Here is a 24446-nt window from a genome sequence, read left to right as displayed (position 1 = left end):
TGCTGCTTCCGCTGCGCCCTCGAAGGGAAATCCCACGCACGATTATAGCACAGACCCCCACTGGTTTCGATGTCTCGGCCACAAATGGGGAGTTCAATGTCGCAATAGTTTTTTTTATTTTCATCCATAACCAGGTGAAGTAGCTCGAAAGCTACCGGTTTTAAGGGCTGATCGGGAACGTGCTGCTCTTCAAAAATGAATATGCAGCTTTTTTGTGGAAGTTGTAATACAGTGGAACAGACGTTGAGATGTTTGCTGTGGCATTAGTGGAACGAGTGGACGGTACAAACTAATCATGTCAATGTCAAAGGGAAACAAATCAATTGGAAAATAATAAGCTAATCGAGGAGATTTCGTTCTCCTTTTACTGAGGAAAACTGTACCAGGAAGTGACCGGTTTATTAACGAAGATCAGAACCAGTTACGGCGATGTTACATTGTTGCTGTAAACATGCTAACTTGCGGCATATTTTTAACAAGAAATGGGTTACACCGGTCTGTTATTCCTGCCACGAGTTTGTTTAAAAGATCTCCAAAACCCCTTTCGATGTAATCTGGTTCTGCGGTAAACATATAATCCTAGCGCTAATAGCCGCAGGTTCCCTAAGACATCGATTCTCGGAAAAGGCACATCATGGTACTGCGGGTCTTTACAGCACACCTCGAGAATGCACGAATCTTCCCGCACAGAACCAGACACCTTCGTCCATGATCGCGGCCCACCACAGCAACTCTGCTTCGCTGGAACAAAAACAACCATCTTCCCGATGCAATCTCAGGTGCTAAGTGTGTACGCAGACAACGGGATGCAGACACAGCACCGATGACGAAAGGTAATAGTGGCTAGCGTTCACATGCAGGAGTACGAGTTGTTCCCCGGTTGTAAAGGCATCGTAAAAGCCCTGTGGGACACAGTGTGACGCTACCAGCGCACGTTGTTTGTGTTTCCAATGAAGGTGTCTTTATCTTGCGCATCGCTTATACGCTGGAGCTATTTGCATAATTTACGTGCCTGTGGCTGTGGTAGCGATTAGTCGCTAAGTAATCGTGTGTTTGTTGTGCAAAGTGGAACTCTGTTTAGTTATGGATTAGTTTCGAAGATCGGTTTCCGTTCGTCATACCGCAAAGGAGGTAAATGTTGTATTGATTTGCAAGGACAGCGGTGGCAAAAGAAGGGAAGAATAGAAGCACAATTGTTCTTTTTCCAAACAACAGAGTTATATCCTCAAAATCTTTCGGTGGACAGCAACATATGAGCGAAGTCGGAGTTATATCAATTATAAATGTCTTCGTCACCGAATATGCTAACTTCTTAGATCCGTCTAGCGATTACCAAAGGATAGTGTGAGCATGAAGATTAGGTTTGAAAGTACGATCGATTATGATCTAAATTTGACGATCTATTACCTACAGTGATGGGTCTGTAAGGATCATGTATCTTCTTTATCGGTACAACTACCTCCAGAGGTCTTGGTTTGCCCCGTAGGTTATCCATAGCTGGGTAGTCATTCGGGAGGGTTTGGTGCGGATGGAACTTTGGACCGATGCTGTCCTATGATCAACCGGGCCGCCCTGGAGGATCATTAATAACAACCCGATGATATTAGTTCTAGGCCCTATACACCTTACATTTTTTTTCGGAGTAAGTCAGCTGTTAGGAATCCCAGGATCCCACAAAGCTGGCTTGGGTTCTCCATGATTGAAACATTCTCTTTGCATACCTTCCGGCGTTTGTACATTATCTCAACGGTGCACCATTTGCATAGCAAAATATTCTAACGATGATTCTGTCTATAACAAAATTTAACTCAAACGAACAAAAAATTGAGGAGAAAACATCCACATCTATTATATCTGTATTATTTCTTTTACACACCTGCAAAATAAGCTCTTTATGACTGAAAACCAATATTTTACCGTAGAAAACAATCTCGTACCTTTTCATTGATCTTTCCTTCGGCGAAATATGATTTATGCGTTTAATGAGCTAATGAAATGTATTCTGAATAAAGTTAAAAAAAAAATCATTTAATTTCACTAAGTCCAATGTAGAGATCCGTCTGAAATCGTATTTGGTAAAAAAAATACAAAACCCAGTCCTAACAGATTTGGACTTGTTTAATTTTTGCTTCTACCTCGCTTACGCCCAGCACAATAACATTTCAGCACCATTAATTAACGGAGGAAAGTTTCGACGATTTCACAACTTCCACGGAATGATTTATCCATGTTCAATGTTTAAGGCTAGAATCAACCTTTAATGAGACTTAAATGGTTGATTCAATCAATGAAAAAATGGACAGATAAATGGATTAGCTTTATACAGTACCAACAAAGTTTTGAAATAACATAAATGTTTGTTTTAGATTTTATATTTACCTGAATTTGCTACAATTTATTGTACAACTTGGGGTGCTTTTTACATTTAATTGGAAACGTCTATTTTAGCTTTATTTTATTTACTAAAGCTTGCTGTTAGCAGTAAGAAAAAAAAACTGTTAAAGTTTTACATATTTTTTTATACAAATACGATTGTTACTAAATATTAATCTATGTCCTATGTCGCAAATATAATAATACATTTCACTGTGTCACACTGCCATCAGCTTCCGTTTTCCCTTTGCTGAATAAAACTATAATCACTATATCTACATTACAACCACATGACCAATCAAACACGGTTGGTCGCATGATTCTAGATTGCTATTTGCATTAAGCTGTGCATTGAAGCATGAGCGTGCGGTAGCTTGTAACGGAGTTCCGACACATCACGCGTGCCAATCTGAACGTAACTATGATTGCCATGAAGAATGGTCACCGTATAAAAACAACGTCCATTACAAAGGCGTACGACCCCTAGCCCTGTGAGTAGATGTCCGGTTTGTAACTGCCGCACCGTGGAAAGTCGCTCGGGGCCTTTTTCATCTGGTCCACTTCGCCCACTTGCAGCACCAGGCTCATCCCGATGCCGAGATGCCACTCGAAGTGACAGTGTACCAGCCAAAATCCTGTCCAGCGCGAGTGAAAGAAAGGGAACCAGAAACAAAAATGTAGATGATGGGTGTAAAATTAAAACGGAACGTACAAAACGTTTCCCGCGTGTCGCTCCCACCTGGATTGTCCGCCCGGAACCGGATGCGAGTGTAGCCGCGCGATGGTACCGATACGGTGTCCTTGTACGGTGGGTTATGGTCGCTGGGCATCGTGCGGGCATACCGGCGACTCCGCTCGACAAAGTCCACCTTTTCGCTCTGCGTCCGGAACTGTGGCAGTTGACCCATCCCGGTAACGATGAAACGGTGACCGTGCAGATGAAACGGATGGTACAGATCGCGCACCACTGTTCGATGGGGCAGCAAGAAGAGAAATGACCAGTTTTAGAAATGCGTATAACGACTAGCGTAGCCCGGACCCGATATCGGTACCTTCCGCGTCGTCGATCAGCGACATCTCGACCACGTCATTGAGCGCCACCTTTAGCCGGTGCAGACAGAAGCAGGCGTGGTGCGGTTTGCAGTGCTCCGGCCGGTGTGTGTCATTGCAGAACAACCCGTCGCCGCCAATCAGTTCCGGTTGCGTGAGCAGCGGAAAGTCCGGGAACACCATGCTGATGTTGTTCGTGACGCCAATGTTGTTGAGCGTGAGTACCACGGCTGGGCAAATTATACACAAACACACACACACACGAAAAAAAAAGGAATTACATCGAATGGACAACACCAACGTCACGTTACGCCCCGGCGTTTCGTGTCACTGAGTGGGCACAACTTACTCATGTACCGGACGTAACCTTGCTCGGAGAACAGGATCGCCGGGTCGGCGGTGAACGTGTTGAACAGGATGCGGAACGTTTTGTCCGGAGCCGCATCGATCAGTGCGTCGTCCCGGTAGACTTCGTGCGATTCCAGATCGGCCACACACAGATCGTTATCGTCCGGTACGTAGCACGTGGCGTTCGGATTGTTGAGCACCTGGACGTGAAACGGGGGGAAAGGAAAGCGTGTCGAACCAGTTACATCACGAATGGTCATCAATGACGGTTTGCCGGGCAAGTGGACCGTTATTAGTAATGACTATTTTTGCCACACCGGGGGGTTTTTTGTTCGTTGAACATGATGTGGTGTTTTGTTGAACAAACAGGAAGAGAGAAAGAGCTGGACGATGAAGAGCTTTTCTTAGTAGCCTTGGCCACTCGAACCGGAGCACGTCGAGTGGTTGGCCATTTATCCGTAAGGGGGACTTTTAAAAATGAATGGGCTGCTTAGCCGGATACCCCGGCAAGAGCTTACTATTTGATCCAAGGTTACAATTACGCTTACAATTGTGTAAAATTAGGCAATGTTTGAGATAAAGACCGCGCCAGTTATATCTTTTACTATTTCAGTTCATATCGGCTCAAACACAGGAGTTCCCTAGTATATTGATAACAGAAAAATTAACTATAGGTACCAACTTGAAATTGTACTGAATTTATATGAAAAGGGAAAAATAATAAAAAAAAAAGTAACTTATCCCGCTTAGGGCAAAAAAGCCAAGCGATATAGAACTGACTAATTTACACTGTCTACCATAATTATACGCAGACTCGTTTCGTTTGCTGCCAAGATATATAAATGATTTAACTAGTATTTTAAGAAGAATCATCTCGGATAATTTTGAAACATTTATAAAGAAGTATAAGAATGGAAAAATGTTTAAAAACCATCAAAAAATTGACAAAACCAATAAGTAACGTGAAAATTCACTTAAGAAATTGCCAAATGGAAATATATAAATAAATAAATAAAATACATGTTTAAACTAACATAAAACATAACTTACATTACACGTATAAATACATTTTTTGAAACTTTCATAATATTGAAACACTATTACTTTTCGAATTTTTTTTTTTTATGAATAAAAAATATGTAATAAAGACTGCAAACATACGAATAGCTTTCATCTACCCTTTTTAGAACAGTAATTAAATCTTAAAACGGCTGATCGTACAGTTATACTGTGGTTATTAGAAGGTACTTATTACATTTTGAAAATAAAATGAAATTTATAATTTGATAAGAGCAAACATTGGAAAGGCTCTGGCTTGCGTATCACTAAAGGTACAGGTAGGTAGGCAAAGGTAGGCAAAGGTAGGTTGAGGTAGTTTAATTAATGTTAAAGGTAGTTTAATAAAAAAGAGACTTATATTGAAAAAAAGACAAACACAATGCTTAAGACAAAGAGTGCAGCTAAGTAAGATCAATAAAAGTGAGTTAAAGTTAAACAAATTGAGGTGAGAAATTAAGTATAACAGATGTAACGGAAATAACGAAGTTGTTTTCCTCAGACAATGCACACATTTTTCACTGTACTAAATTATCCACCTACAGCTGGAGGTAATTGAAGTTAGTCATTCAAATAAATGAAGCTATTTACCGATCGCTTAGAAGTAGTCCCAACAGTGGGAAAAAAAACCACTGGGAATGTAATGCGAACAGTCCACTAAACACTTGGCCGAGGAGATAAGTGGGCGATAATGATTAAATGATGAAACAGAAAAAAGAGCTGGTCATAAGAATGACCAAAACAAAAAAAAAACAGAAAGGTGAAATAAAATAAACGCCTAATGAACGTCGTTTGTTTCGGTTAGCACTGGAGGACGCAACATCCCTGGGTGTATGTTAACTAGCCTAGACCGTTTTGTTGTTTTTTTGTGTGCTCTCGTTTGCGAATAGTCCTTTTCATCATCGGGCTAGAGCAGTGCAAGGCGCTTTGGGTGCCACACGGTCCAACGGACGCGTTGACACGTCCCACGTGCAAATTCGCTTGAAGCCATTCGTTGGCGCGTGGGTGACGATTAGACGCTCACTTACCGTCCCCGTAGGGAATCGTTCGTCCCAGGCAGGTGGCGTGTGCTTCGGGTAGGCCAGTTCCACTTCCGGCACGCTGTCCGCCTCGTCGACGTACGACAGGATGGCGAACTCTTCCCTTCGCTCGACGTTACAAAAGCCGATGGCACGGACTCGCACCCAGTAGTTACCTGGCACACACAGGGTTTGGTTTGGAATATGGTTAAAAGTTAATGACTCGTGGGTGCACGGGATGGGTTTCCTGTGCAGTAGCTAGCTACCTGGTTTCTGATTTGCCGACAGTACGAAATCGTACCGTTCGCCCGAGGTGGAGATGAGCGTATCGATCATGATGGGCTGCACGGCGCCTCCATCGGTGGCAATCAGCTGCATTCGATGGTTTTCAATCTAAATGCGCGGAAGTTGTTACAGTTCATCAATGGGAGTAGAATCAGAAGGTAAAAACAGAACATTGGCTATAGAGAACACCTGAATACTTGTAATGCAAAGCCATAGAAAAGCCATGCATGGCGACCAGCAAAAGGACCAAAAAGGGATGGTCGTTTTATAAAAATGGGATGATATAATTTTTAATTATGCATTCAACTGCGCGAAATGGTACAGCCATTTTTCTAGTTTTTTGTTTTTATCATTAGAACTATGTTGAATAATTTGTTTGCGATGTTGTCATATTACAACGATTTTTTTAAAATAATTCTATTAGCTCTTTAGTTTAGCTGTTGTTTTCTTGTTTGTTCTTGTTTCTGATAATCTTTTGTTAGGTTTTTTTCCGTTTTTCTTGAATTTCTGCAATATTTTTCATATTCATTCATTATTATTATGATTTAAGTTATTCTTATCTGTTTTTGAAATAATGGTTTTCAATTTTATTCACACAGATGTATTAGTATAATTTTTCTGTGGGTATTTTCTACTATAAAATGTATTATTAATGAATTATTGCTTTGTTTATATTTCAAACAATAAAACTGCGTAAAAAATGCTGAATGTACAAATGTACTTTGTTGTTTTTATAAACAATTTTTAAAGAATTCTTCTTTACTTAAAGTTGTTTAAGCTTTAGATCGATTGTGTATAATTAAATTGAAGATAATACATTCAACCCAAACACTGTTTATGGGAGAATACCATCTTTGTGCAATCCGTGCAACATTTACGCTTCTGGCAAGGTTTAATTTTAAGGTTTATAGGAAACAGGGTTTCTCATTAAATGAGATGCAGGTTTCACGAACTCTGTTTTGCCACGAGCGCATTTTTTCAGCAATTTTCTAACACAGACAATAAAGTTTTCCAAGAAAAATCATTCTTTTTTGTACCGAGTTTTGGATTTTTTTTAAAGATATTTGTCAGTACTTACCTGTAGTTGGAAGGGACAAAATTGACTTCCACTGCTTATCATTCGAAACCGGTAGCGGTAACCTTTCTTTACCCGGTACACTGTCAACGGTGCTTGCACTTGTAGTTCGTGTTCCTCTTCCTGTGGCAAAATATCATACAAATAAGATCACTCGAGTAACTGTCCTTCTGTAAGCACCGTTTCACTTTCTCACTATCGCGGTTTTCTTACATCGTAATGCCGTCCTCGGCCGTTAATGAGGATCGAGTCCATTCGCACCGTACTGCTCTGAAGTCCCGGTACGAATTTCTCCACCAAATCGAGCGTCCAGTCCGATATCACGATGTGATGCTCACTGAGATCGTAATCGTACAGATGCCGATTGATGTCGGTGGCCGATCGAACCACGAACAGTCCGTAGTGCCCATTCGCCTTTTGATGGCCGGCGTGTGAGTGGTAGAACTGTGTGCCCGGTTCGGATGCGTTGAACGCGTACCGAAAGCCGGTACCGTGTGGAATAGGACACTGTGTGATCATTGGCACCCCATCCATCCAGGGCGTATCGTATTGATGGGCTCCGTGCCAGTGAATCGTGGTTTCAAGCCCGTCCATGTGATTAATGACGTCCACCACCACCATATCGTGCCGGCACACGTGTATGGTGGGTCCGGGAATGCGTCGGTTAAGTGCCAACACGCCACGCTCCATACCGTCGGCCGTGATGCACTGTGGGTGAAAGCAGTGGCTCCGGTTACCCCATCGACAGTCACCACAAGCACTGCCAAGATGGAACCACGGTGAGGTGTTGGTGAGGAATCTGTTGTACCAGCTCTAGGCGAGAACAATACTTACGACCCCATCGCAGCATATTGTTCCGCGAGCCAGCGGAAATAGCACACCCGAGGTGCGTCCCGTTCCGTACAGTCACGATCACACTCGGCACCATCGTGAAACTCCGCAAGGCGCAACGGCCTTGGTCGATCCTTCGCTAATCTAACTGCCTGCAACAGTCGCGGTCCAGCCATAAATTTGCCCATGGAAGGGAAAACTGCCACCGGAATAAAAAGACCACCGGAATGCTAATTCCATTCGCCGCCAACATCTTGCAACAGGTTAAACTCACCCGCATTCGGGTAGGTCGTATGCCGTACCAGAAACACCACACACACTGCCACCCCTAGCAGCCAGATGGGGAGGTAGCACCGTTTATACTCCATCCTCTCACACCAAGTGGTCCTCACATACTGACCGGTCGGTTTTCGGCAGCAAATAAGAGCCGGATTTTTTAGCAGCTGTTATCATCCTCCTTGTCGGGATTAACGTTTAATCAATTGTGCCCAAACCATGTGCTTGTTACATCACAAACGGAGCTAGCGTTGGAGATTGGGATCGGAACTGACCCAGCATCATGCGCGAGGATTTGGGGTGTGTGTGATTTATTGAGCGCACAAGCGCTTACGTTGCTGCCCTAATGAGCATTGATTTGAGCGTAAGGTTAGTGCGATAAGAAGCCCCAACCGGGAGAACCGGGTGAAACACGACCAAAAAGGACTAACCATTCATGGGACAATGTTTTAATTGGAACAGATTTGCCATGTTCTGGAAACATGGGCCTGATTTTGTTAGTTACCGAGCAGATTGATGAGGTTTGTTGTTAATTATGCTGGGAAACAGAATGAATGCTTTAACGAGATCAGATGCGAAAGGAGAACGTCTTCTTTGACTTATTTAACGGCGTACCGCAGTGTTAGTCGGTCTTCACAGGACACCCCCAGTACCAAATCCCATCCCAAAGTGCATCAAAGACTTTCAACAAGTTACCTTGCTTCAAGGAGTTTAAGTTTGATCCTAAAAAGCGAAAACATTTTTACATATTGTGTTCACAAACTTTGTTTCTTGGTTTCCTTTTTACATTATTTCTTGTTTGGGGAATATTGTGTTTCCATTTTTTATGAAAAATTTGCCTTTTTGTTCTTCTACCTAGAACAGCGTCCATGCTCCTGGGTAGCTTTATGTTAAAGATTTCCAAGAAGGAGGGTTCAAATGAAATGAGTTGCTGATTTCTACGTATTTTCATTCCTCAAGAACGGTCAGATCGTATTTCTTGGATGCAGGCTTCATGAAAATAACAGTGCTATCACCGAATTCTTAGCTAAAATTTAATATTACCTTTAAATACTTGGTACAGTACTTAATTATTCATTCTTTATTCTACTTAAGTTCTTATAAATATTTGACTAGCAAATCGTTAAAGTAAACTGATTCGTGTATTATTTTAAATACACACATTATTTTAATGATAGTTCATAGCAAAGAATCGACCGCAAATGTCGATCAATAGCACGCCACTCTTTACCGTGACGTGAAACTTCAAACGTTCGAGATTTCATTCGGAGAGTAAAAACTTCCAAATTACAAGCTCTTTTGCCTAATCAGTTGTTGTTTGCCCTGGTGATGCAGAATAAAAACCACAAAAACGCAAAAACGATGGTTAGAAAAATAATAATAGAAAACAAATTAAAAAAAACAGTTTGTTTTGTCTGTTATCACCCGATCGGTACTAACAACACATATGTTGCTGTAGGTTCTGTTCAAAAGACGCTGCCCATATCAGCGTTGCAAGCGGCAGCAGCAGTCGACAAACATGGTACATGGTTCTTTAATTAATTTCTCCCGAGACCGCGAACGGGTTGGATGCGTTGAAAAGTTTTCAATTGTGACCTAAAACAGGGCCAGAACCGTCGCAACACACCCCATTGAAATCATCGAGCGTGGGATTGGCTTTTCTTATTGCTGCTCGCACGAATGTTTCAAAAGAAACATCCTTTTTCTTACGTCGAAAGAGAGAAAAAAAAGGAAACACAAGTGAAACACAACATCGAATTGGCTATTTTACTTGCTTTGTGAGCTGCTTTGAAGAAGAAATATAATTTCACCTATACATATGGCGCGGCAATGGTTCACGCAACAGCATACGATCATGCTGCAAGGTGTAGCTTTTGGTGTTTGTACGTTCTTTTAGGAAAAGTTTTGTGTCCGCTCCATTCCTTCTTCGTACAACCTGTGCAGGCCAACATTTAACGGGGAACCGATTCAATTCCACAGTTCCACAAAGACGGTTCCATTCACATTCCATCCGGCTCCGGTAGTTCGATGATTTGTTTGCTCGGCACACACACACACGCGCAGGGTGCCGCTGTACAAAGGCAGCATTTTTGCATGCTGTCTATCGCTCTTGTTGTTGCGTTTTTTTTCTTCTCATTTCGCTTGTTGTTGCTTCCGGGCCACGGTTTTCGTGGACTTGATATGAATTTGAATTTTACACATTCTAGACAAAAAATTCGAACCACGTTCTTCCAGGGTGTGCTTCAAAGAGATTCTAATACTTCGGGTGATAATACCGAACACACTGTACGGATATTGGTGGAGTTTTCGAATTCATTACCAAATTCCTTCTAAAGTGCTTCTAAAGCTAAACCACCCCCAACCAAACCCATCTAGAAGTGACAACCTCCCCCGTTCGGAAGCACCGTGTTTAGCCTAAAAAGCGGGTGTTAAATTCTCGAAGGGTAATCAACGCGGGCTCTGCCATGTTTGCTGAATGCATTATCGTTTGCGCAGAAGTTGAAGCCGCACGTCTAAATATTTCAACAAACAGATACGGTACGCCCAAAAGCCGCCGGTGGCATACGCAATTAACACATGCTATTTTCCTGCGTTTTCACGATTTTCTCTTTTCGTTCGTTGATATCGTGGGCCACGTGGTTGCTGGATGAGTGACAACCAGGCGTTTTGCTGTGGCGTTATGGCGGCAGGAGTAAATCCCAATGGTGGTTGAGCAGCAGGCGTTGGATTTACCATTTCTTTGTGCATCGAAATGAAGCTTTGTGTATTTGATTAGTTGTGTGTGTGTGTGTGTGTGTGAGTTCGTGTTGGTAAGACAGGATGGAATTCAAGATCCGGTTGGTTTTTGTTTTTTGTTTGTTCACGCTGTCCTTTGAGGATTGACTCGAATAGCAAAAAGTGTAATTCCCCTAGTTAGTACGTGGTCTATGTGTGTGTGTATGTGTGTTGTTAGTCCTTCGCTTGTTACAAGATTATGGAATGTTGTTTGTGGTGATTCCTTACACCACTGGCAAACACTTGGGGTGCGACGGAAAATCTCTTCCCCGACAGCCGTGCGCTAGATGGCAAAGTTCAGTGTAAATTAGTTCCGGGGCCTGATTCGATTAAAATCTGTGACCGAATGCCGCACGTTTGTGCGCAAAGGGGACACGGATTGTACGTCGAAGGAAACGTGTGGTGTCCTAGGGTAAGTTGATCACACGGCCGTACTCGCACAGATGGATAATGTACGGTGAAGTGGTGCACAAATTGAGCTCGTTGTGAACGACAGGGGAAGAACTGCCTACCGCGAGGCAGAATTATGATTTCTTTTATGCACTTTCTTACATTCGCTGTAATTCGCTTCGTTTTACCCTCTTCTGGATGGAAAAAGTCGGGATGGACGAAGACGGTTCGATACGATCCAGGGTAGAACAACCTTAAGTATTTTTACATATTTTTGTTGCATATTTTATTCAAATATGGGTTCAAGTCACTTGAAGTGGGCCTTTAATTCATCTTCCATGGAGGATCTCTATATAAAATCTCAAACAATGGTTTTTGGTTTTTTGTGCAATTATTTGTGGGTTATTATGGTCCCAATGGTCTTTTGGGAACGTCGTTCTAAGATCCAAAAAAAAGCATTGAAATTGGTACTCATGTTGTGATCATTTTCTAATTTATTCTCAAGCATTAAAAAAAATTAATTAATTATGCAACATGGTGTTTCAACTTCAGTTTTCCGACGCGATTTTATTTATTTTTTCTTTGTGACACTGCAAACACTCAGAAGGTTTTCCTTTGCTAGTATTTAATAATAGCTATAAAGACCAATTCTGTGCACAAAATCGCTAACATGTGTCGTATGATTTCGACTTCGTTCAGCAAATGTCCGATACAACTCTCATCCAGATCCGTTGACCTGATTTGATTTGGATGTCCTGCATCACTTGTCACTTGTCACTTGGGGATATGGTATACCACAATCAAACGCGGTAATCAGATCTAATCCTGTAAAATTCATAGTACAGAGTTCCTCAGTACATCGATTTCGTCATTAAGTGTATTTTAGAGGTTATGGAACGTTTAGAATTACATCGAATAAGGAATCGCCATAAGAAATCTATTTATGTATGTATACAAATTACCCATAATGTACAAATTATCCCATAATTGAGAAGAAATGTAAATATCTACTTGGTAGGTAAAAAATTGCTCATCCCTGAACACAGCTAGTGTTCAGTGGTTGTTGGCACGGGAAAAAACCAACACTAGTGCAATGTATTTTTCCTTGATTATCTAAAGTAAGTAACGATCCTAATTGAGACAATCATGAAGCAAAACTGTTCATCACAGGCAATTTATTGCCATCCACAAGGGGCAATAACGTACCAAAAAAAAAGCGAGCGGTAGGGAAGGTTTAAAAAAAGAAAAACAGCAGCATGTTGTCTGGAAAACGTTGCAAATTTATGATTCGTTACGGGTTTGCCACTCGCACCAGATAAGACACATTTTCCCTCGCACACACTCGGTTTTGATAAAGTGAATTGCTAATGCTTATACTTCACTTGTAAAACAGAATTGCAACAGAAATTGCCACCCGGCGATGTGCTTTTCCAATGTGATAGTTACATCACATCACAAGACACTTTTAAATTCTAGCCGGGAAAATCGGTTCCACCCGTAAAAGGATCTCTTTTTACACCACTCTTAGAGTATGTACGTCCGGCAGAAGCTGGAGCGATGCGTACGATTATTTCTACCTTCTCGCTTACGTACGTATTTGCTTTTTTGCAAAACGCACGTCCAAAGTAAACACGCTTCCGTCGGGGAAATGTAAATATTTGCTCACAGGGCAAACTATATTCATGTCGGTGTAATCCTACTCGATCCCTTTACGCTGCCCCTGCTCAACCGTCATTACTGAAATCTATGCAGGATACCGGCCCCGTTTGATTACGCCATCCGCAAAAGGCCACAGAGCCGGTGCGTAGGACGATGATTTTTCTGCCCATAACCCCGCAAGGTGTAAGTCGTTAAATTGTTCAACAAACACAGTACTACTACCCTTCGGTTTCGCTTTTCCTACACACGACAGCAAATTGATCTAAAACATCCTGCGGTTCCCTCTACGGCGTTGAGAGCCAATTAGGCAAATTACATCAGCTTTGCCGTTTGGGAATTGTGACCGGGGAGGGGTGAACCAGCTCGGGATGGGTTATGACGAGTCGGCAAAACATTTGTGCGGGGGGTTGTTGTTTCCCCGTTTAGGCAACAGTTGTTTTGTGCGAAGGTTAGTGCATAGACTTCTGACTCTGGCCCGAGCCCGTGGATGTCAAGTAACATCTGTTAAATAACGCCGGCAGTTTGCGTGAAGGCTAAAGGGTATTGATGAAATGTGTACTATTTATCGCAATCTGTAATGACTTTCGGTTTTGTTCGTGCAAAAGTAAGATGGTATTTAGCGTTTTTCCATTCCCTTTTCTCACTCTCCCGGCGGTCATGACAAAATAGGAAAACATAATGCCACTACCGTACGTTTGGTAAGCAGGTTTATGGAAATAAAATTAAAAAAAATTTCCATGTGTATTATCATGTGGCTTGCTTTAACCTCGTACATGGTTTTGAAAATTTGCCGTTTCCTTGTTCAACAACTGACTAACCAGATATGTACCAGACCAGAGACCAGTCAGGCGACGTCATTTATTATTCACAAGGCCAGACCTTATTGTGCGATACAATCATGTTGATGTCATGTTACAAAAAAAAGGTCACGGTATGTCAATCAGTTTCGGTTGATTAGAAATTTCTAATGAGGAAAGGTGTCGATCGTTAGCAGTCTGTCACTAAGGGACGTTTTGATACCTGCGTGTTCCATGGGTCAAAGATGTGTGTTTTCCAATGTGTATGAGCAAAATAATGAACTTTTTATGTGTGTTAACCATGAATAGTAATTTTTCCTGTACGTGTTTTAATTTAAACACATTTCATTAAAAACACATTTTAGTGTCCTATTTGATTTCATTAGTTTGCTAATTTACTAAAATAAAACGATGCAATTCACATAATAAGTAAAAAAAAACACATTTCCTTTTCCGAGTAAAATTTCCAGCCGAGAGTAGGGTACTCGCACGATAGTTTCTGTACTAATTTGTACTAAAGGAGCTGTTGCTTCGCGTGAAACATCACTTTGCATACCTTGCAGGCGCTTATCTGTACGACCCAAGAAATGGGTACGAAATCGATCAACATGTGATGTGTTTCCCATGTATTGTTTCACTACGAAATGGTCCATCGACTTGCGGTAAACATAATCCAACACGATGTTAATAATTGGCATTATCACAGTCATACTTCATCGGAATGCTCCATAATGAAGCGCTCGGAAATAGGCTGAGTAATACCGCCCAAGAGTGATTGAGCGATGTAATTGCGTGATGTGTTGATTAAGCTGGTAGTATATAACTGTCTAACAACCCGATAGCGGCGAAGGATGAAATCGATAAATGACGGGACGGTGATTGAACATGGAACAGTTAATTTACGTATCATGTTTCCGCTGTATGTGTCAAATTTGACACCGATACATGGCCTTGAGATGGATTGAGTTGCAGTTTGGCTAGTGCGATTTTATCAGACACAATTTTGACGGGTATCCTTTTAGCTGTAAACAACACAGAAACACGAAAAGCAATGAAATCGTAAAAAGGATTCATTTTGCCGTGATGTTTTCGCTTTAGTACACAAAATGTCCAATGATTGAAATGGATTTCTCGCATTCGAATCTAACAAAAATATATAGATATACCCAATTTAATGCATATAAACTTCTTTGAAGTAAAACCGAAGACCGATGTTCGCACTGGTCAGGATGCTGTTTAAACAAAACAAAAACACTAGACCTAGACGAGGACCATATTCGACAAGAAGACTGTGGGAGATATTCAAACACACACTATCAAATAATTCTTAACAAGCGTCCAGACTCCAGTAGATGCAAACAGCTCAGTTGAAGCATAAACTCGTAAATAGCCTCCCAGTATGACACAGTGTGGATAAATGATATGAATGCCTGATATCTTCTTTGAGTCAGGGGAATCCAGCAGAGAACAGAGAAGATAATTTAAAGGCACATTTGAGCTGATTTGCAGTGAGAGTCCTTTTAAAGGTATTGATTATTCAAAACAGAAATTAAACCTTTATATATTAACGCTTCTGCGTAGAACACTACACTCCACACAACACCCTGAGTTCGGCCAACCAAATGATTTCATTAGCAATATTTACACACGTCTGCTAATATTGACCATCTCTCACAGTCCACTTGCATGCCAATCATATCAATATAAAGTCATCTCTCTTAATCGTGACAAAGGGCAAAGACATTTACCGAATGTAGCAGAGTTTTGCTGCAAGACGAAGAAATGCTGCTGTCCGAAGATAAATTCAACATTTATTCCAACACGTTCCAACATTAGCTTTGGCGATAAATTAAGGATCACATCGCATTAGGGCGGACCTGCACTAATGCCTTGCCTGATCGGCTCCCTCCAGCGGTGGTTGATAGCTACCGCAGCGGGGGAAATTGGCCGGCGGTTTGAGCATTTCGTCCGGTTCACCAATCTGCAGCACCAGCCCCATACCGTTGGCAAGATGCCATTCAAAGTGACAGTGAACCAGCCAGAAGCCTGCAAACAGCAAGGCATGGTGAAGAAATGCGTCTCAAAGAAAGTGGCCGGAAAGCTTTAACCGGCACACCGGCGTTACTTACCAGGGTTGTCCGCACGGAACCGCACCCGAACGTAGCCCCGGTTCGGTATGGACATCGTATCCTTGTACGGTGGGCTGTGTGCGTTTGGTCGCCGAACGGCACGAAGATTCTGCAGGTATGCTATCTGATCCGTAAGGATGTCGCTCGGAAAGCGACCAGAATCGGTCACTATAAATCGATGCCCGTGGAGATGGAATGGATGGTAGAACTGTTGTTGCACTGCAAATGGTACGAGCAAGAGTGCATCAGTGGTGATATCAATCCGTGGTGTGGCATAATGCCCCGGCAATGCAATGCCACTGTCCGGCTGTAGCTTACCCTTGGCCGTATCGTGCAGTACGATCTCGATAACATCGTTGTGTTTCACCTTTATGCGGTGTGTGCAAAAGCACAAACGGTCATCGGTGCAGTGGGCCGGTTTGTGACTAACGTTGCAAAACTGTGCACTCTCGTTGACTATCAGCTCGGGTTGGATCAGCAGCGGGAAGGTCGGTGGCACAAAGCTGATCATGTTCGTTGCACCGATCGTGTTGAAATCATCTTGGACGGCTGCGAAGCGAAAGGATGCATTCCATTTAATTACTGTGGCTGTCCCATTTTGCGAACGCCAGCAAAGCTCCGACTACGGATGGTCGTATTTCAGTACCGTGGAGTGTAGGTATGGAATGGACTGATGCTCGAACAGCTCAGCACAAATAATCACCGGTAGCTTCACCGGACCGAAGGCTTTCCTAGAGCTACCACCATAACTCATTTAATTAGTGGCAGCATCTTCATTAAATCTTGCATATTTTCCTACACTCTTACGGCAACGAGACGCTTGCTCGGTGAAGCAGTGCAAAGTGTACACTTCGTCCGGAAGGCAGAGCAACGGATGGTAGCAATGTATAAATTAAATAACTTCCAAACACAGTCTTCACAGCTTTTAAGCTATCTGCAATTATGATGTGATGATTCCATGTATGTATGGATGTATGTTCCCTACCAAATGACGTGTTAGTTGTCATGCAAATACTACCTCGGGTCATTTCGTTAACGTTTATACGTGCTGACCGCGTAATACTTACTTGCGAAATGGCTAGAACCATGATCCGAGAACAGCAAGCTATTGTTCGCTCTGATAACATGAAACCCAAGGAAAAACGTATGATCCGGTACGGCGTCGATGAGTGCATCGTCCCGGAACACCTCGTACGATTCCAGATCCGCGGCACAGATGTACGTGTCGTTCGGGGTGTAGCAGGGTGCGGTTTGGTGGTTAAATACGATACCCTCCGGGTATGGGTCATCGTACGCCGGTAGCGATGCCTCCGGGAAGGCCAACGTTTGCTCTACCGTCAGCTCACCGTCCGGGATGGACGACACCGTTGTGCGGTAGGACAAGACGGCAAAATCTTCCACGCGCATTGGATCGCAGAAACCGACCCCTCGGACACGTACCCAGTAATGGCCTGCGAAGAGTGAGCGGTTGGGTAGGGTTAGAGTAAAGTTACCATCCGCTGGTTTAGGAAAGCTCACCCGGCGGTTGGTTGGCTGTGAGGACGAAATCGTATCGTTCGCCGGAGATGGACAACAGCGTGTCTACGGTGTGCTGTGGCTGCACTGTTCCCCCATCGGTGGAGATGATCAACATACTGTGATTTTGGATCTTTCAATAAACAGCAGAGTGGAAAGGGTCAATTAGTTGAATTGCTTGTAAAAGTAGATCTTGTAGCGGTTGTAGATCTACAGAGTTGATCGCTTCAAGTGACTAACTTTACTTGTAAGTAATATTATTTGAATTGTCTTAATTTCCTTGAGGATTTCGTAGATAAGGAACTTATTTCCGGCATGTGAGAACGAAATTGAAGTAAGCGATCCGAGAATAATTACCGGGAAACTGTATTGATATATACCGTCCAGATACGCGCAGATAGCGAATATCAACTTTTGACACTCAAAAATAGTTAAACGTATATTGTCCATTTAATGTATGTGACGTAACACATAGTCACGTATTTTAGCGCATCTTACAGGCAATTTAAGGCTTTCACAAACATATCATTGAGCCAATGTTTAACGTCTTCGTATGAATAAAAGCCCTGTACGTCGAGTGAGTGCCACATCTATGCACACAAGTGTTGGTCTAAAAGTGCCATGGCTGATGAGTAAGCATGTCCACCGTAAGCTTCCACAAGCATTCGTTGTGCCTCAGCAGTGTTTTACTGCACGTGAAAATAGAAAATCATAATTTTCCGCAAATCTGTAAATTTTATCACGAAATCCCACATTGTCGACATTGTCCACAAAATATGGTTTTATTGAGAAAAATTTGACACATTATGAACTGACATTTGTTGACATATGATTGACAATGACAGAAAAAAAACACTTTTTATATGGCAATACGTATAACATTAGGGGTTACAGTGATGACTGAACAGCGGTTTCATACTTGTAGAAGAGGTAGAATGCTAGTGCACTAAGTCTTCTCTTATTAATTTTCTTCTTTGAAACAATGGAAAAGATTTCATTGAATAGTTTTTTGGTCTGATTTTGGTCGATAATGGTGAATAGTTAATCGGTTGGAGTTAGTGGTTTTGGAGCGGTTCTGTCGTGTGTAGACCGACGCCGCTACCTACCCACTAACCATGGAGCCATGTAATATTTTATAATTGTAATATATTTATAATTGAAGTTAGTCAGAATAAATAATAAACTTAAAAACAAGAGTAAGTAAAATGTATGCTCAATATTCCAATATTGCATTAAACCGTTCGTTAATAATTTAATTGAACAAACAAACGAACTTCGGGTGTTACATTTTTACCAATCTTGATGTGTTTAAGGGCAATCGTCGCTCCAGGTACCATATAGGTTGGTAATAAATCCCCATTCATACGCTGTGAGTAATTGAGAAACATTGTTCATTTCCAAATTGGCACCTCGGCGGGCGCGCGCGCGCTATCGCAATTGAAATTGCAGCTGAGCACTCCGAAGCACAAAGACCAAACCGGCGAGGAAACCCAAATGGTATCATTCCATGGTACAGGTGAACGTCCGAAAGGATGAGTGGGATGTAAAGCACGTAACGTAATTATAATATTTGAACTACTTTTCCCGAACCCCAGCAAACGGGTACGTACCTGCAGCTGGAACGGACAGTACTGGCTACCGCTGCTGACCAACCGAAAGCGGTACCGTTTGCCATATTCCACCTGGTACACCGTTAACGGGGCATTCGCTCGAGTACCGGTCGTTTCCTGTGGCGGGGGAAGAGATGGGAGGATAATAACAGAGTGGTGAGGATAATTTTCGATAAATTTTAATTTACAACCCCCATCCCATCGACGCGCGTAGAAGCGCAGCGAGGGAGCGTGCGAGGAATAAATTCATTATTCATACATTAAAGTACCGCCCGCGGCCATTGATGAGGATGGAGTCGACGCGCATCGACTCGGTGGAGATGCCCGGTACCCACTTTTCCACCATGTCTAGCGTCCAGTCCGCGATGATGATCCGATGCTCGGACAGATCGTAGTCATAGTGTTTCCGATTGAGATCATCCGGGTCGCGCACGACCACCATACCGTAGTGTCCGTTCGCCTTCTGAAAGCCTGCAAGGAAGCAGGGAGTTTGCGAAAAATAATTAGAACAAATTGGCACGAAGGTACTTTTCGGTGTCACTCTACCGGAGTGCGAGTGGTAGAACTGTGTGCCGGCTTCCTCCGCTGTGAAGCGATAGCGAAAGACGGTACCCTGCGCTATCGGGCATTGGGTCACCATCGGCACACCATCCATCCAGGGACTGTCCTTCTGATGGAAACCGTGCCAGTGGATCGTCGACCCGAGACCCTCGAGCTCGTTCTCAACGTCCACCACGATGATGTCGTGCTTGCAGACATGTATCGCCGGTCCCGGGATGCGTCGGTTGATGGTGTAAACACCGCGCTCCATCCCGTTCGCTGTGATGCACTGCCGATGGAAGCAGTGCTTCCGGATGCCGAGCCAACAGTGCCCGCAGGATCTGTGGTGGATGATAAGATGGATTCAGTGGTCCGATCCGTAAAAAAATGACAGCTGCTGCCACACGCACACTGCGACTATCGCATTGGTTTACTTACGATCCCATGGTGGCGAAGTTTTCCAACTTCCAGTGAAAGTGGCATGTTAGCGGTGGTCCATCGGTAGTGCAAGGCCGGTCACACTGCACACCCGGTACGACTCGTCCTATGGTGGGTGGGGGCGTATTGGGGAGTTGTAGTAGCAGTGGCCAGAGTCGTGCTGTAGAATAAATGCGTTGTTAAGTTTTGGCCAATCGAATTTTCTGACCGTAATGCACACGAATTAATGTGTTGAATATGTGACTTCTATTGAATTGTATTCAAGTTCTCTAAGCCCTTTGAGACCAGGTAAACCCGAAAACTGCTAATATGTTTACAAAGCGATGTTTCGTCTTCAATTCGATGTCTTGAACATTAGACCAATTGAACATAACCAATTTCTTAATTTAATCACCCACAACTCCCAATTTTGGAGCACTGTTTTTATAATTTTGAGCTAAAGCATAGTACTTTATAAAGTTAAGCCATCCTCGAGTTCTGGCGCGTATAAAAAATTTGGTTTTGTCTATTTGCCTAGTACAGAGAGATATATTTCTCTTGGATGTTGTCCAGCATCTTTTAGTGGCCTTGGAATAAATTAGACAAAAAAATACTTTGGGAATCAGAACCATCTTTTTATACTGATCACTGTTGACATTGCTTCAGTAGAATTCAATTCTTCAGTGACATAAAATCATCACACATCATTTAACACACATTACACACGGGTTTCTTTAGAGAATAGAAGAGGTTATTTTTTCTGCAAAATCACGTTTTCCATGATGTTTGAATTGATTGAATACCTTTTCGCTATTTTAGCTTTTTGTTGAGTACGTGATCAGCCATAGTGGATCTTTTATTTCTAAAAATATTACATTTCCCAAACACAGTTCCGAAACCAATGCGATCAGTTAGGTACGATTAAGTAAAAATAAAGAAACGAGCCACATCTTTCGAGCGTAAGTGTGAAAAAACATAATATTACCACTAACAATACTGGGCCATGCATAAAAAGAAACAAAAGCTTCTGAGAATAATTGGAATTTAATTGCCGTTTGTTTCCCACTGAACTGTTACTTAATGCCAAATTCTGATAAGGGCCGGGTTATCATACTGAGTTCAGTTGAGGCAGTCCTTGTTGCTCTCAATGCGCATGAAAGTAATCAATGATTGCAAAGGAAATAGCAACTTACGCACGTGTTTAATTGCTACATACTTGCGATTACACGTGTTTCTTTCGGAAGTGGTATATATTTTTCGGTATATAGTATTTTCAGTCGAAACTATCCGTCATTATGAATAGTCCTCCAATTTTGGATTAACGAGGCAAAGATCGTATAAAAAATTAGCTTGAAAAAAACTTTTAAACATGTCCATATCACACGTGATGTAAACATTCAAATGATTTGAATGTCAGCGCCAATGTTAATACTGTGCTACTTGGATGATGACCTGATGAATAGGTTCTGAAGTTCAAGTACTATTCACAGAGGTTTCTGAGATAAGAAAACTGTTAAAAATTCCTCAGCCAGGAAATTAAGTATAAAGTGTATGAAGCATACAGGTGAATGAGCGAAAGGACAGACAAGATAGGCCATTGGAACAATGCTAAGCATTACTATCTACTGGCTAGCAATGTTTTCTGTAACGCATCTATCTATCTATCGGAAGCTGGTGGTAAGTTGACGTTCATGAACTCGTATCATTATTTACGTGAAATATTCTAGATTCTAAACCAGCGTCTCCAAGCTTTTCAGAACGCGGGCTGCTTTTTTGTAACTACGATAGTCTGGGGGCCACTAACACATTATCTTGTAGGTAATTTACACAGCTGTTGCGCTCGAGATAACTTTTTTTCACAATTTATAGTATTTTATGATACTTATTATTACTGTAGTTAATATTTGAACAGTTAAATAATGTAAATTTTTTTCATAATAAGACAATTTCTTAAAAATGGTAACAACAACTGTTTTTCGCTTAAAATCGCTTAAAAATGGTAACAACTGGTACTGACGACAGTACCGCATGATTGGATCAACACGGCCTGATAACTGATCGACGGAAACAAAATGCAAGCAAGTCAATTTGAACAAATAAACGATATCAAGCAGGATAAAAATGCTGACTGCGATTGATCAGTATTTAGCTATATGAAATATTGAAACAGTAGAAAAATGCTGACCGCGATTAAATCAGTATTAAGTTGTAAGCAATATTGAAATACTGACCGCGATCGATCAGCATAAAATTAGAAAATAAGCTGGAATAAATCTTAAATAAAGCGACTTTCAAACCAGAACTCACCAAAGAACTAGCGTTTGATTGTTCTCGCCAAGTCGGACGGTAAATCCTCCTGTCTTGGCTCTTTCCCAACGAGTTTAGATTCGTTGCGGAAACTCTAACAACGATAACGTCGCGGGTCGCACTTTAGGTTCTTGAGGGCCGTAGTTTGAAGACCCCTGCTCTAGACTATGGAAGAAGTTTCCACAGTAACTGATTTGAATTGAACGCTCAGATATTATAGTTCAGAGAAAATTTAATTGATGGAGTATTAACGTATTCTAAGAATAAAAATTCTTTTCTCTATAATTGATTATATTCTACGCTGGAGTTGTTTATGGTCCACCAACCAACATTATCCACATAACAAATAGCCCATTAACTTCGCTGCTCATTTCTTACGAGCAAAGGAAGCAATAGTTAAACGCTTCCTCTTTCAACACAAAATGAACCTTTTCTACATGTAAATACTTTTATTGCTCTCGACAGCCATTTTTTGTTGGCGATTCGAATGGTTTCTACCGTCTGTTTTTTTTTTGGTCTATAATCTCAGAACAATTACCATGGGAATGATGTAGAACGTGCCAGACGTACGTACAATCTTAATGGAATCGTTTTTATTAAAGCTGTGATAGAAAGATACAAAAAATTGGTTCTGTATTATCAGTCGTGATTTGATGTTTGACTTCGTACGAGATTGGAGTTTCTTTAAGACAGCAGCACAATTGCGCAATTCAAGTAACTTTGTTGCATAGCACACCTAAAAGCAAATATGTTAAGTCCATCTGCTACAGCCGAGCACACCCGGCATAAGGTGACCTTTCACTGTTTGAAGAAGGAAAAGTCTACAAACGAATGTGAATTGTATCTTAGATTAAGTTACCTTTAGCTATAAGCAATACGGCCTGGCAGTTCTTTTTCAATAAATAAAAGTCCATTTGCTAAAATGAAACCAAATGCAATATGAAAACTAATGTTCTATGAAACAAAACTAATAACCGCTAACATATTCCACTGTTGTCTCCCTTACTTGAGCTTAACACACGCACCACTCAGTTAAACCACATTTCTAGCAACTTAAAGCGTACAGTTGGCGTTTCCTTAACGGATGCCACTCACCCGGCTTTGTCGACAGTGGTAATCCTACGAAGCTATCGATCTTCGGTAGTGTCGATGCAAACAATGCACTCCAAACTATCCACAGAAATGGTCCCGGGACCAGCACTATACTATCGCGAGGTCTCATCTTACGAACGCGTGGCCGAATGCGTGCCTTTAACGGGTAGAACTAAACCCGAAATCGGTTCTGCGGTAACTTAAACCGACCGATCGCAGTAAGCCAATGAACATCGATTATCAGTACAATGTTTTTTACTCACTTGTTACAAATTAATCAAAAGAAAATTTGACTCCTGTACAAAAAAACACACACAGAGTGGTATAATCAAAGATTAAAAAATAAATAAATATTGCCTAGTCCGCTTGAGTGTTAAACACTACTCTTTTTTTTCTAAGGCACGCTTATCACATCACAATGCGCCAGGCGTGCCAGACCGATTTCGAACGTTGTGGATGGCGCGTGGCCCGGAGTTTGTCACATGTTTGGGTTTTGTGGTTTTTGTTTCTAATAAGTGTCCGATAATTCCGACTCTCTCCGACACATCGGAAATGATGTCACACGTTTATGGGTGCATTTAAGCCTGGTTTACTCTAGCGACATAATGTTGCTAAGCGACTCGTGTAGTATTGCATACAGCAACGGACACAAAAACAAAACATGTAATAAACTATTGCGACACCATATTTTCATATGGCAAATGGCAGAATGACATGCAAATGTTATACTTACCATACAAAATGCTTGCCAACTATTTTACGTACTGTTTGATATTTGGGAAAAATACATCATAACGACGCCATATGATACCTTTCACTTCAAACGACTGGAAGAACGCGCTCTATTCACAGCGAAATGCCCATCAAAGGACGGGTTGCGAACTTGCAGCCACTTGTTCCCT

At 41.9% G+C, this 24446-nt stretch overlaps 2 protein-coding genes across 2 annotated transcripts; both read right to left on the bottom strand.

The window, feature by feature from the left end:
• Nucleotides 1–2856: 2856 nt before the first annotated feature.
• On the bottom strand, nucleotides 2857–8405 carry LOC128712453 (uncharacterized). The gene is made up of 10 exons (XM_053807346.1): nucleotides 8312–8405; nucleotides 8041–8236; nucleotides 7420–7966; nucleotides 7210–7329; nucleotides 6113–6239; nucleotides 5856–6022; nucleotides 3773–3971; nucleotides 3426–3653; nucleotides 3113–3340; nucleotides 2857–3008 (listed from the first exon to the last, which is right to left on the bottom strand). Exons 1-10 carry the CDS (start codon nucleotides 8403–8405, stop codon nucleotides 2857–2859), a joined length of 2058 nt encoding a protein of 685 aa, XP_053663321.1.
• Nucleotides 8406–15816: 7411 nt separating this feature from the next.
• On the bottom strand, nucleotides 15817–23674 carry LOC128712452 (uncharacterized). Its single transcript, XM_053807345.1, has 10 exons — nucleotides 23548–23674; nucleotides 20167–20326; nucleotides 19735–20069; nucleotides 19448–19659; nucleotides 19189–19305; nucleotides 17582–17711; nucleotides 17131–17514; nucleotides 16382–16612; nucleotides 16064–16282; nucleotides 15817–15980 (listed from the first exon to the last, which is right to left on the bottom strand). The coding sequence occupies exons 1-10, from the start codon at nucleotides 23672–23674 to the stop codon at nucleotides 15817–15819; spliced, it is 2079 nt and encodes a 692-aa protein (XP_053663320.1).
• Between the last annotated feature and the right edge of the window lie 772 nt (nucleotides 23675–24446).

This window comes from Anopheles marshallii, chromosome 3 (genome assembly GCF_943734725.1).
Source record: "Anopheles marshallii chromosome 3, idAnoMarsDA_429_01, whole genome shotgun sequence".
Lineage (NCBI taxonomy): Eukaryota > Metazoa > Arthropoda > Insecta > Diptera > Culicidae > Anopheles > Anopheles marshallii.
The sequence above is the reverse complement of the archived record's forward strand: the minus strand, read 5'-3'. Positions and strand labels throughout refer to the sequence as shown.

Bases quoted from the DNA above. Each gene is read 5' to 3' on its own strand.
- LOC128712453 (XM_053807346.1), bottom strand. From the start codon at position 8,405: ATGGAGTATAAACGGTGCTACCTCCCCATCTGGCTGCTAGGGGTGGCA. The intron at 8,237-8,311 runs GTGAGTTTAACC...TTCCGGTGGCAG, and splicing joins TACGACCTACCCGAATGCGG to TTTTCCCTTCCATGGGCAAA. The intron at 3,972-5,855 runs GTAAGTGAGCGT...TTTCACGTCCAG, and splicing joins AACGATTCCCTACGGGGACG to GTGCTCAACAATCCGAACGC.
- LOC128712452 (XM_053807345.1), bottom strand. From the start codon at position 23,674: ATGAGACCTCGCGATAGTATAGTGCTGGTCCCGGGACCATTTCTGTGG. The intron at 19,660-19,734 runs GTAGAGTGACAC...GCTTCCTTGCAG, and splicing joins GTTCTACCACTCGCACTCCG to GCTTTCAGAAGGCGAACGGA. The intron at 15,981-16,063 runs GTAAGTAACGCC...TGCTGTTTGCAG, and splicing joins GTTCCGTGCGGACAACCCTG to GCTTCTGGCTGGTTCACTGT.